Here is a 14,159-nt window from a genome sequence, read left to right as displayed (position 1 = left end):
GCTGTGTGAATTAGGTTTGAAATATGCTTTAAAATATGCTGCCTAGAGTGGAACCAACAACAGGCTGTATGACCAGGAAAGCCAAGGTGGCATCATTTCAGACAGCATGACTGCAAAATTCTTAAGCGCAGTTTATATGATGGTTAAAAAGAGAATTTTCCTTGAAAATACATAGCAGTCCTGTGACACACGCATCAAAGTCCACTTACCCTTTACTGTGGCAGCTCACTGATCTAGAATTAATGCCATGGATTCTGTCAACCATTTTGTTTCCTCAAAAATCAAATTTACTGCCAGGCAAACAAAGGAGAAGCTTTATTTTCTTTTGGCATTAACACTGAAAGGCAAACACAAGGCTTCTCCAGGTAGCAGTGTCCTCTGCAGTGGTCAGAATCATGGCCTCCTCACTTTAGAGGGGAAAAGTAAAAGCCCAAAACAGGGCAAGACTGAGCACCACTGATGTGCTGTGTCACAGCAGGTACAGACCACAAGACCTGCTTAAATAGGAGAGCCAGGAAAGTCCTGCGTCTGGTCTGCAGTTCTGTTCTCTACACCAGTTTCTTCGAAGCACATCAGCAAGAGCGTGCTAAAAAGTGAAATGGATTAAAGGAATAGAGAGTTGACTCTTCACATAAGATCTCTTTGGAAAAAAAAGTCTCTGTTTCTTCATTTTGACAATGTCCTTCTAAAAAGATAATTTTTGTCAGTCCAGGTTTTTAAATAGTTTTTATTTTTAAAAGAAACCTCAAAATATAACAACAGGACAATGGGCGTCATTCAGCAATATCAGTTTCTGGCCTATAGAGGAAATTAATAAAAACCATCAGCATTTTAAAAAATAAATATGACTAACCATATGGAAAACAGGAAAATCAAATTCATCTTCAACAACACAGACAGGTATAAATGCTGAAATGTTGCTGCGCAAGGTAGAGGTAGAGATAAATCAGACTTTTCAGACCTGGACCAGTTTTATATTTGCCCCCTGCCCCTGTGCACACACTCCCAAAAGTTCCTATTGCCAATAATTTTGTTTGAATCAGCCTGCCAGCCTCATCAAACTCAAGTGGGTCTGTGTGCTCCTTGTAATGCTCTGAGACAGAAAACTATTTAAGTTTTTGTAGAAATTAGTTGCTAAGCAACCTGGCCCCCTGATTTTGCAACTCGTGCAGCAAGGAAAGAGGCAGGAAGCTGGATTTTAGCTACCACAAACCAATAAAATGCTATCTGGATGTCTGGGTGTTGTCCACTAGGACAAGTAGGTGGTAGAGCCCTTTTAGGAATTGCAACAGTCCATCAGCTCCTCGGTGATGCACCCAGAGAACATGCAATGCTGTGCCTGGAGTTCCTCCACTTGAAGAGAGCATGGTCAGCAGAAACGTCCCAAATCAATAGGTACTCACTGCGGGGAGAGCCGATTGCCTTATACAGTATGTTGATACTGGAAACTCACATGGTAAGAAACAACCCAAGAACCCTTTGTACAAAGCAGCAAGTATCTTGGCATAGTGAAATATAAAAACTAAAAATTGCACCACACACAGATTTTCCAAACAAACTCAAGACAAACAAAGTCAGATCGTATAAACCATTAGTTAAAAAAATACCTTCTTGAATATTTTGAGAATAAGTGGAAAGAGTCTTCGTGCAAATGTTCAGCCTTGATCAAGCAGAGGATGTAAAATCGTTGTAAACGCATTAGTCCCTTTCTGATCTGCCATATGTGCCCAGCGTTATCTATCTTCTGCGGTATGATGAGGGTTAGGAAATCTGTTTCTTCTGTAAATATCACCTTTCAAGTTCCACTGATGTACCATCAAGACACTACTGGTGTCATATCCCACAACTGTTAATATAATAAAATATAACAACGTAGTGAATAATGGTAAAAGGTGATAAAATATAGTATATAATGTCATCTCTAAATAATTTGCACCCTTTTCTTTTTTGCTTAAAAGAGGTTACATGGTTAGAGGCGGATGCAGCACATCTGAAGAAGTTTGACGTCATTTTCCAGCACTCATGTCAGACTGGTGGAGGTTGACAAAATGACATTCTCTGTGTCACTGTGCTTTACTCTTATGAGCCAGGTTCATAGCTGGCCTTAAGAGAAACCAAAAAACCCCTACTGTATTGTTAACTTGAATTATTAACAGAGTAATAACACACTGTGAGGGTTTTTAAAAAAATATTCAAGCTTTTTTATAAACTTCTTCACTATTTTACCTATTTCTTTACCTAGCCTCACAGAAAAAGATTGGCCATGTTGAAATACAGTTTGTCTTCCCAGAGGAAAAGCTACAGTGAGGACTTGTCTCAGCCCCTTCAGGCAGTAACTTCACAGACCAAGACCTCCTTGGTCCTTACTGGGCAGAAGTACCTCAGTGAAAAGTCTCTGGATGGCAGACAGCAGGTAGGACATACCTGCAACCACATGGGAGAGGAAGGGGCAATGAAACTCAGGAGCTAGAGCAACCTCCTTTCTCCTACCTTGATAACCTTGTCTGTCCCCGAGGTCAACAGCCTTCCCCTGGTGGCATCAAAGTGCACATGAACGATGTTGTGCTTACTGTCGTGGAAAGTAGCTGTGGGTGCCCGTCTGAAGAAAGGAATAAAAAACCCCAAAGATTGTGATTGCAGGATTTTCCCCCAAAATGTTCTCTATCAAGGCAATAAGTATTCGAATGCTGTGGTAAGTCACTAATTCAACAACCTCTTTGTAAACTCCACTTACTTTGAGACGTTTCCAGCACGAGAGGAGCCCCTCTATCCCTCCCAGTTTGGCAGGCACCACAGAGGCTTATCTTGCTGAAAGAGCCCAGGGACCACCCCACCGGGCTGCCCCCTCCCAGAGCCTCGCACCCACCCAGGCCCTCCCAGACGCAGGAGTTCTGTCCCACTCCAGAGCAAGCTGGCTCAGCATCCACACTTACTCTTCATCTGTTATGGACTCGTGACAGCTATCGCAGACCCTCACTTCGAACTCGAACCCCATCAGCGGGATTGAGGAGCGCTTGGAGCTGCATTTGCCGCACACGGCTTTCCCACACTTCCGGCAGTGATGCTGTAGGAGACAACACGCAGAAAGATGTCTTCAGCAACAAACCCAGATCACTGCTCAGGTCCCACTGGCTCTACCATCTTGCTCCAGTAAGACTCTGCCAAGGCTGCAGCAAACAGGGAAGTGAATTCCAGGGAAGATTAAGGAAAGCAGGCAAGGACTGGGAAGGGAGGGGGGGAAATCTTCCATTTTTCCCTTCCTCCACTACCTGGGGCAAGCAGCAGCTGATCACCAGCATAGACAGTGGGAAGTCCTCAGCAGTACTGGCTGACTGGGGAGGTCCCAGCAGGTTGGAAGTTAGCCAATGGGGCTGGAAGGAAGATCCAGGAAACTACAGGCCAAGGGAAATTTAGGTTGGATATTAGAAATAATTTCTTCACTGAAAGGGTTCTCAGGCATTGGAAGGGGTTGCCCAGGGCAGTGGTGGAGTCCCCATCCCTGGAAGTATTTGAGAGTCATGTAGACATAGTGCTTAGGGACATGGTTTAGTCAGGGACTTGTCAATGTGAGGTTAGTGACTGGACTCGATGACTTTAAAGATCCTTTCCTATCTAGGCAATTCTGTGATTTTGTGAAGTGGCAGACAAAGCACTACCCAGGCTAAGTGGACTCTACCTCTCTCCCACGCTCCAAGGTGACACCATACACTACTGAGTAAATCATCGCTGCCTCCGCCACTTGGCATCTGTGGATGTAGCTGTGGGTCAGGGCTTCTACACTGTGACCAGTGTTACAGGAGGTTTTCAACAGGGTAGAAGGTGGAAGAAAAGTCCTCTTTTTGTTAGTACAGCTAGAGACAGGAGGACAGGACAAAGAGCCCCATTGTGCACTTAGGAGATGTGTCCCAGTCAGCTGGTCATCTGCCCCAGGGCTGGGAGCTGTAATTAGCCCCGTCCTTGGGAGTCTCACTTTGAGGGCATAGGGGGTGACACCACAGCTCAGCAGCACGTGACACATTAAGACATCTTCAGGTTGAAGTGGGGCAAGGCTTAATTAGTGCAGTGTCATTCTGGAGTTCCATCCCAGCCTTTTAGTATGAGTATCTACCACCTTTTCATCCCCGTCAACTCCTTTGGCCATTTTCCGACCCAGAAGCGCTGGGGTTTCTGCATTTTGATGCTACCCACCTCATGTTTTCTCATGCACTGACTGTGCAAAGCGGCCTCACTGGCCACAGGCCAGCCAGGTTCTGCAGTCACGAGCGTTACATAAAGAGAAGATGCAGCTCAGCTCTACCTCAGACACCTGATTTCTCCAAGCTCCAAGAGAACATCCCTTTCAGCATTTTTACACCCCTCTCCCAAAAGTCTGCGATCTGCAGCCCTCTCCTGCCGGGCAGGAAAACACAGCGGCATGTTCCAAGCAGACCGAGAAGCCTTTTCCAACACAGCCTGAGCAGTTACAGATGTTTGCCCAAGCTCATTGAAAACAGCTTTGGTTTCAGCACAATCTCAAAAAATCAGCTTCAAATTTAATTCTAAAACACACTCAACTAACAATAAGCAAAATCCCACATGGATAAAGCTATGGAAGGCCCAGAAACAATTTACTCAACCCAAGGCCTATTACATGCATTTGCTATTGGGACTGTCTGGGAAAAAAGAAAAAAAGAAAGGAAGAAAAAAATTAATAGAGAAAAAAGAAGTGTGCTCCTCCTGATCACAAAATCAAGCCTCATCAGAGGGGAGCCCATTGTCCCACTATCAAACATTCAGTGGAAGAAAAAATTCAAGTTCTCAAGGCTCAACCATGATCTGTTATGAGAGAAAATCCTAATTGCACCATGTTAACACACCAAGGGACACATACAAACCTGCCTGAGGCCAATCTTCTTACTGTCCCACATTTGCTTGAAGTTCCAGAAAAAAGGCTGGTCACATTTTTGACAGGAGTCACTATCCAGCCACTCAGGGGTCTGCAACACACACACACACAAAAAAAACAAAGTGGGAGTGAGCAACAAACAGAAGAGCTTCCAATGGAACTTAGAGACAGGAGAAGAAAGATGTAGTGGGGTACAGTAATGTGGCCAGCCAAACTTAATTTAAAACCCTTATTTTCACTAGGTGCCACTTTCAGTCTTCACTGGGATGCCTTTTTGGCTCAGCTCTGAGCCTTGAAGGACACGGGAGGAATATTTCTCACTGAAATAATGAAGCAGAGTTTGATTATAAGACAATAAAAATAAACCCAGGAACAAAGAAGTCTCCCCCACCTCTCCAAGTCTGGAGTTAAGCATATTAAACTATTCTGTCCTGTCTGGACAGCACTAACTATCTGCTATTGCCTGTGGTGAGAACGGGGGGCAATCAGTATGTCCAATAGCTGAGCTACTCATCTGGATGGAAGGGGAAGGTATCTGATGTGGTGGGTTTTTGTTTCATTCTGTTTTGGGTTGTTTTGGTTTTTTTTTCTTTAATACTGTGAAAGGTGTTCCTGCTGCCACAGGTATCTGTGCTACAAACCACACATAGGGGTGAGAAAGATGAGATTTACTCAAACAAGCCTAAAACCCAAACCAGCTCTTTTCCCTGCTTTTACACAAAGACGACGGAAGGAAGGTCTTCTATTTCCTATCAGAGTGCATAGCTTTGCACTCACGCTGTGGATGAAGTGGGTAAGAAGATTTAAAGAAAAGAAAGAAAATATGAAATGCACTTCTCTCTCCTGCAGTCAGGTTCTTCTGTGCAGAGTAGTGTGACCAGACACCCTGTAGAGAAGGAAGTCTTGCCAGATCCTGCAAAAGCTCAGGAAATGCCTGAAGTGGCAGAGGGGCACGTGGAGGGGACAGTCGATCTCCTCCCCCACATTTGTGTCCCTGACACTTGTCTTGCACTGAGCTGCTGGCAGACTCACAGTGCGTCTCCCCACAATGTTTAGAAAACCCTCTGGGGGAGGTGAGACTCAGGAAGAGTCTTGGTTCTTGACTTTCCAGCTGGCTGTCCCTCCGCCAGTCCTAAACTGGCCTAGCAAGATCGATGCTCCTTCCCAGTGGATGACTTCTGGTCCTCTCTCTCCCCCTCAGAGCTGGTGCTAGGAAGCAGGTCTGTCCCATCCCTCCAGCGAGGCAGCCCCAGCCAGCCCAGGCCAGCCCTGCCACTGCTGCCTTGGCACCACTGCAACGTGCTCCCACCAGTACCACCAACCTGGTAAGATGAAATAAACACTAAATAATGTTTAATACTTTGTAAGAAAGTGCTATTAGCAAACTGCAGTTGGCTTAACAGAGCCATTGGCTTCTCACGTGCTCCAATTTAGAATGGGAAGAAACACAGCTGAGATTAAGAATTAAAAATAATGCAAAAGCCAGGCAAAGATAAGGTAAGACTGATGGAGACCCTCAGCTCCCAGGAGAGCTTTAGCCTCAACAATAAAAGAACCACCTGCTTCAGTTTCTTCTGCCAGTTACTTTGAAGGCAGTTCATTCCACTGGGGCAAATCCTTGTCTTCTCCACCCACAACAGTCTTTCTATTTAATGCCTACAGATTTACATCTGCCTGTATAAGTTTTCATCTCTTAAGCATATGAACACTATAGATGAAGAAGACATTTTGCTTGTGACAAGTAACTGCTTTGTAGCCAAATAGAAACACAGCTGCTAGGATCTTTCAGATGTTGTCTTCTTACAGCTTTTTAAAAACAGAGATTAAAATAAAGAACCAAGGGCTAAAATGGCTTAAGTCACTCTAATGCAAACCCAGGGACGTGGGGAAAGTCTGATTGTATCAAAGTGAGTACTGAGTGCACATTACATGGATAAAACCCTTAAATAAGGGCAAAAATATCAAAACCAAAATGCAGAACAAAGTGTTCCAGGACCCCAAACTGAGGTTTGGCATTAAAATCTTAAAGGTTCATGTTTTGGGGGTGGTTTAGCACCACGAACAACACTCTGTTGTGCTACTGATAACATGAACAAGCCCACATAGCCATAGACAGAGAAAGCAGCGCACCCGTTAGCACTTGCTGCTAAGCCCTCATTTAGCTAATTATATTTCTCCTCCACTTTTTAAACCAGCCTTCTCACAGCATTGCTGCCTGTTTAGTGACAAGCCAGTCTTAACCCTTACTGTAGCCTTTCGAAGGCAGCCAATAAATGAAGGTTTTCATTTCTGGATGTTCGAGTTGCAGCGAAAAGGAAACATCTGTTGGGAAGGAGGAAACTGCTCTGCTTTCATTTCACTTTTGGAGCTGATGGCATAATTTGCCATTAGATTAGCAATTAAAGAGAGCCAACTGGAATGCTAATTCACATAAAAAAGGGAGCTCAGTTCCTGCCTAGGCTTATTTTAGTAGTTTTTTTAAAATCCAATTTTCCACTTAACTTTCCTCCTTGCTCAAGGGAGACACAACCCCGGGAGGCCAAAATCCTTGAGGAGAACCAGCAAAGCTGGTGAAAGCCCATGCTGCCAAAAGCCTTGCTCAGACCTACCCACTGCAAGGACTCGGGGTGCCTGCATCCCACGCCAGCAACAGAGCAGAGGTTTGCCATGACTCATGTTATCAGGATTTGCCACGCTGCCGAGCAGGGCTGATGCCTGACTCACTCAGCACAGCGCTCGCTCCCCCTCTCTGAGTCAGGTCTCAGAAATTGCTGAGCAGAGGCTGCACCCACAGCGCTGAAGACCCGGGGTACGTTTTTGCACCCGCTTACATTCGTTGGCCACGCAGCACAACAGCAATTAGGAGCGCGTGGGTGAAATTGTACTGTCTGGGTTGGTAAGGTCCTAATTTACCCCGCTTCTGTGTGGTTACACCAGAGGGAAACAAGACCGAGTAGTGGGTGAGATTGAAGCTCTAGTTAAATGTCTTTTTAGCAAGAACAGGAAAAAACACCTGGGTTGCAGGTTTCCAGATATGACAGTGAGCTTTCTTGTTTTGTTTTCTTAAAAACTCCTAATAGTTATCAATCCATCCATTTATCTCTGAGCTGATAATATTTCTCATGATGTCCTGAAAAACGAAGCAGAACATCTCGCAATACCCCCTTAGAGGATGTCTTTTGGAACAGTAACGTAAAGGGTAAGAGCCATTTAGCAGCCTACTTAGCATGCATTTTCTGTCAGACAATTTCCCCTGTACCATATTATCAAAGGCACAGTATAATTGCTGCATAACAACTGGAGCATGTCCAAAAACATTTTTAAAGCCTGAAATTATTTTGTTCAGGTTGGAAGTTGTGCATTTGAGAAGGGCTCCTTCTTCCCAAGACTGTTTCAGACCAAATCAACAAGAAACAAGTATTTACCTCCTGCCTCTCAACATCCATGTTCCAGACAACAATTCCCCCATCTGCACCACAGGAGATGAGCTGCCGAGTGTGGTGAGCGTAGGAGAGAGACTGAACTTTATCACTGAAAAATAAACAAGACAGTTTTTAATCAGCCATCTATGTCTAGAACACAAGTAAGTGTAGAATACACAATAAAGCACTGTAAACCACTTGTTTGCCCATACATTTCCTCCCCACCTCACTGTACATGACATCCATGGGATGCAAGTCAGTCTTTGCTGTCCTGCTGGGACAAGAACCAGAGTGTTGCTCATCTGGGCAGCATCCACAAAAGTAAAGACTTGTTCTGATAACTACTGTTGCTGTTCCTGAGATAGGAGGTCCCAGCTGCACAGGGAATCCAGAACAGAGCTGCAGCTCTCGGCCTCTCTGAAGGCATGTCTGGATGCATAATGCAGCCCTGGTAAGATATCTTCTTGTCAGAAAGTCAGTAACAACTTAGTTTTCATAAATGTCTGTAACATGTTTTCACTAGAACATCTGTACAGTAAGGTTCTCAAGGACTAGCCTAATTGCTTCACTGTATCTGTCTTAATGAACTTTCAGAAGCATGTCTATCTCAGGATTCATTATTCTAGTGGAAGGTGTCCCTGCTGATGGCAGGGGGTTTGGAACTAGATGATCTTTACGGTCCCTTCCAACCCAAACCGTTCTATGATTCTATGATCTAAGCACTGAGGAAGTATTGAAGATTTTCTTTTACCACTAACAAGCATAAGAGTTTCAAAAATAATATAGGAATCACTAAATTGTTCCTAAACCTTCCCAAGGCAAGGTGGAAGATTTAGGTGCTGCTTCTTCTTTTTAGGAAAAAGAAACATGGGAGAAATAATTCAGCTTAAACCCCTACAGCTGTGCTCAGTCCTTCATCAAAGAAAGAAAACCAGGCCTTATATCGAGGTATTTACAACCTGGGAAACAAAGACCACATAACACTGTTATGGAAAAAAGCAAGCCTAACAAGAGTTGGTTACTGAGCATACAGAGACTAGAAAAAACCCACATTTGGTTTTCTTTGCTGCCACCACTGGTTTTGGTTACCCAAAGGACTCTCATGCTAAAGCATCTGCTTGTGCATATGGCTGCTCCTCCAGAGGCAAATGTATTTACAGGACAGTTTGGTACAACACCTCCTGCTTTCACAGCACCTACTTGCTGGCACCAGGGGCATCATCAGGTGAAATATTTCATAGTCCTTGTTGTCCTTAGGACCTGGTCTCTGTGCTGTACAGTGCCAGCCAGCAGCTGCGTCAGAGATTAAGATCCAGAGGCTAACTTCCTATTAGGAGAACTAATTTCCACAGCAATAAATCTAACAGCAGTGCATTAGCAAGCACCAATGGTAGAGTATGAGGGTGTTCTGGGAATTTCAGTAAGAGCTCCTCAGTGCTCTGAAATCCCAGTGGCAAACAAATCAGTCAGCAGAGTGCAGCATCGCTCAAAAGAAACTTATGAATATGTTAGAAACTGTTAGACCAAAACCACCATGGGACTTTGCCTTTCCAGACCTGGCATGCAAGTCCCACATATACGCACTCCCAATACACTGAAACAAACTTGTTGCATTGCCAGCATTAAGAGGCCAGGAGGTCACTGCAACTAAAGCCATTCTGACCTCTACTCGACACCCAGCACAGGCTTATTCTTCTTCAAAGACATCTACTGTACTATGCAAATGTGAGGGAGGTCTGTACGTGCAAAAATGAAGCCTCTTTGCATTGAGGAGACAGTGAAGGCTCCTATGAGTAAAGCACATTACTCAGAATTCAGGTTGTAGGTAAAGTGGAATGGAAAAAGTGTGGAGGAGAAAGGGACTAATTGTCCAAGTCTGATGCTCCCTCTACAGGAAGGAAAGACCTTGACACCTAAAAAGCGAGAATTTCCCTGCAGCTGTTCTCCTTTAAGGACCCTCCTCATTCCAACAAAGGTGCAGGCTCTGGCATAACACATTCAGGACTATAGATATTGTGCTTTCCTTCACCACCCTTTGCAAACTCTTAAACCAGCCTGTGGGCCCAACACTGAAAAATTTACTACAAGCAACTTATTCCAGTTGTATATGGACCACAGGGAGTCACACGTACAAGCTCGAGGCACGTGTGAAGGCTGTAAACTTTGGGCTGTTTGTTTCCAGATGTGGCTTCTGCCTTTAGCTTTTCTCCCATAAAAGCAGGAGGAAGGGCTTTGAACATACTTATGTCCTTGCAGCTCGATGGCTGTTCCTTTTCTTCCTCCAATATCCCACATTATAATGGAATGATCAGAACTGCCTGAGAATAAAACTCGCTGTATTGGGTCCCAACAGAGAGCAGTGACACCACCTGAAATGGGAGATGCACACAATAGTCATTTCATTACAGAAAGTGGGAGACTGGAATGCAGCTAAATATATATATATAAATACAACAAAAAATATGGAGACATAGTGATTAAAATGAAGGTCTCTAGCAAAGGCGATGCAGTCACTGTGCTTGCCACTTGAAAACTAACAGCCTAGAAAACCTGCTGAAGCCCCATCCTGCTCTTCTGCAGGCAGAAGGCTCTGCTGCCAGTCACATGGATGAATTCACTGAGCAGTAAAGCGTAGCAGAAGGATGGTCACAGTGTGACTACACAGCTTTTAATCTCCATAATTCCAGGAGATAGATTTTATTACAAGAGAAGCAAGCGTGGAATATCATGGGCATCTCCACAGTATCCTAGCATGAGGATTGAACTACCTTGTGCTACCTCATGATTGAGCTATTAGCATTCAATCAGAGGAAAGGGATATGGAGAGAAAATGCTGAGGAACGACCACCATTTCTTCTGTTAGATGGCAGGATCACATCCCAGGGCTGCTGTTTTTAAAGTGTGATTGGGGCACAAGTCCCAGCAGTGAGACAAGCAGCTAGTGCCTCCAAGATGTGCCTATTCCACTTGGGCAACAGCATCTACCAATATGGGTTTTTCCTTGAGGAACATCCTTTTCCCCCCAGAGTTACCACAATTCATTCTACTCTCATTCTGCTTTAATTAGCAGCTACTGATGGTGGCGTTTTCTGCCACAGAAATTTTCTGATCAGAAGTCTGATTGCTCTCATTTTTACCAATAAAGAATAAACTTCCCTGAGCTGTAGTGACAGTTTAAGGTCTATCTCCCTTCCATGCTATGCACTGGCACAAGCCATCCAAGTGTTCCACAGGACAGTCAAACCACCACGACGTTTAGTACAGATGAAGAAACAAATTGGGTCTCCTCCTGAGGCCTTACCTGTGTGTCCCTTAAATGTCGTAACAAGGCTGCAGGACTCTTGCTCTAGTTTGAGTATGGTCACTTGCCCAGAATGATCACCAACAAACACGTGCCGGGTTTCCACATCAAATCTGATGGATAAATGCTGAGAAAAATATGTTGCTTATACAAGCTTTGCATTCCTTTCATGATTTGTTAATTCACTTAACACAAGTATATTGCAGCCTCATGAATAGTACTTCAGTCTTAAGGAGGTATTCAGAGTGTACTTTAAAGCATCAGGCTCACACCTATTCATATTAATAGTGCAGTCTACCTGAGTAAACCAAAGAGTGAGGAAAAATGAGACTATTCCTGAGGATGCAATTTGTGTTTTTATTATGAAACACCTTTGGAGTAGCCCTGTGCCATGAACAGAGGAATCATCTCCCCAGACTCTTTAAGTGCTAGAGGTGGATGGCGTCCACTCTTTCTTTCCCTTCCCAAAATTGCATAAAATAACTGTTACTAGTTTCCTGCTCCTTCATTATGGTTAAGTTTATAAATACAACAAAAGAGTATTGTTTTGTGTCATATTTGGGGAAGTGTCAGCTACATCAGGTGCATCACACATCATATTCTAAACTGAATAAAACCTGGATCCATTCAATCACCTACTGGAATCACCTATCTGGACAGATTCTGACCTCTCCATCCAATTTAATTCCACATTCAGAGTCTACACTGGATATTTAAGGAGCACCTGCTTATGCACAATTTTATGCACATCAATTTTATGCACACATTGGGGAAAAAAACTGCCACATTCCTGGTTCTGCCAAGCTCTTTGCAATATTTGTCAACAATTCTCCCTTCCCCTGCCCTCCACGAGCAGGATCTGACGACCCAAATTAAAGTGTCCTCCAAAATTTTGAATTACTCAAACCAGTTCATTCTCTCAAGAGCTTTAGGAAATACAGGACAAATCTCTGCATCACACTTTCAAAAGTATTTACCATTCAATTAAAAATTAAGTTCAGTCTTTATGCCATTTAGACTGGCTGAATGACCAGATGATATAAAGTAAGTCCCTGTTCAGACAGTAATTTAGAGTCAGTCTCACTTCCCATGAACTAGCAAAACACACATCATCTATACCACATACACTATGGGGCACTAAAAAGTCTGTTTATGCTAACCCCTGGTTTCAGCCTAAGAGCTCACACTTCTCACTTCCCTTTTCATTTGCAATAAAGCTGAATTAATATTTCTTTTATTGTCAAGCAGCTGGGGCAGCTCTAGGTGAACAAGCTACTTGAGTGCCAATTGTGGAGCCATTTGCTCCTTAGTTAACCCAAATTCCCAATACACAGGGGGCTGTTCCAGAGTGAAGGACAAGTACTCATTATTTTATATTGAAGTCATTTAATTTTTACCCTGTATACACACAGGCACGCTGACCTGATCACCGACCTACTTTGCTACTGTTAATTCTTAGAAGAAAGCATGCACTGCATGTTTAAATGAGGGCCCTGTCCATATTTATTACCATAGCAGACCACAATAGGTTGCAGATCACCCATTGTTTTGCTCAAAAATGCTTAGACCTAAATATGCCACTATGCATTAAGGAGACAAAGCAAGGAGAACAGACAGTTTTTAAAATTTCCTTTAAATAACGGTTTCTCTCACAAAGCACTGAACATATACAGGGCACAACATTTGGAGGACAACTAGAAAAATAAACCAAAGAGGCTGTTTAAGTGCCAGAGAGCAGAAATAAAACTGAGAGCTCAGCAAAAGATACTGCAGGCCACAGGCGCCTGCGCTGGTGCGGTACCCTCCCAGCCGCTGGCCGCTCTCCGAACAGTGCCATGTGAAGTGTTTATCTTGTCCCGTGCTTAGCACCCATTCCATCTCCAGGACAAAGAGAATCATCATGACTCTGCTTTGATGAGCTGAAAATTAAGCAGACAGACATATAATTGCATTGTAGAGAAGAACACAGGGGCAGAAGACCACTGCAAATACCAACTGTACCCAGTTCCCCCACTCCCTACTCACCCATTCTCCCTTCCCTACAGAAGAAGCTGGTGTTTAATAATCCCATTGACACAAGCTACCATGCAAGCTTGTAAGGTTGTAAAGTCCCTGCTCTGCACATTCAGCGTTTGCATGTGAAAGAGCAGAAGCAAGACTTAATTCCTTCCATGCCTATTGCAGCCATTTTAACTTCTACAGTAGCACCAAATCTTCCTTCCATCATTGTATCATCACCAGATGTTTACACTGCTGCTCCTCCTGCTGTGAGTGAGGTCTGGTGGATTTGGGCTGGGGATTGTGGTACCCCAACAGAATGATGAGTTACAGCACAGGCACAACCCTGCACCAAAGGGAAGTTTCAGCACTGCACGTAAACCAGCTAAAAAGGGAATTGGATAAATAAAATAAAATAAAATAAAATAAAATAAAATAAAATAAAATAAAATACACCCCCTCCCCCTCAAAAAAGATCACAGCTGGATAAAATTAATAAAACAGCTGAAGGAGTAAATTTCTAGTGTTACCTAAATAAAGCCATCAAAAGCTT

General features: G+C 43.8%; 1 protein-coding gene across 1 annotated transcript in view; it reads right to left on the bottom strand.

The window, feature by feature from the left end:
• Positions 1–714: 714 nt before the first annotated feature.
• The window catches only part of LOC104518721 (WD repeat and FYVE domain-containing protein 2), a 31,850-nt gene continuing 18,405 nt past the window's right edge, over positions 715–14,159 (bottom strand). The window contains exons 4-11 of the mRNA XM_010167682.1: positions 13,377–13,527; positions 11,609–11,721; positions 10,550–10,676; positions 8,311–8,416; positions 4,875–4,976; positions 2,934–3,064; positions 2,491–2,599; positions 715–1,846 (exon numbers count right to left, since the gene is read on the bottom strand). Coding sequence (XP_010165984.1) covers positions 1,817–1,846; positions 2,491–2,599; positions 2,934–3,064; positions 4,875–4,976; positions 8,311–8,416; positions 10,550–10,676; positions 11,609–11,721; positions 13,377–13,527 — 869 coding nt within the window. The 3' untranslated portion in view covers positions 715–1,816. The remainder of the gene's footprint in view (positions 1,847–2,490; positions 2,600–2,933; positions 3,065–4,874; positions 4,977–8,310; positions 8,417–10,549; positions 10,677–11,608; positions 11,722–13,376; positions 13,528–14,159) is intronic.

The sequence above is a fragment of the Antrostomus carolinensis genome, unplaced genomic scaffold (assembly GCF_000700745.2).
Source record: "Antrostomus carolinensis isolate BGI_N321 unplaced genomic scaffold, ASM70074v2 scaffold20765, whole genome shotgun sequence".
NCBI lineage: Eukaryota > Metazoa > Chordata > Aves > Caprimulgiformes > Caprimulgidae > Antrostomus > Antrostomus carolinensis.
This window is presented reverse-complemented; position numbering and strand designations above follow the sequence as displayed.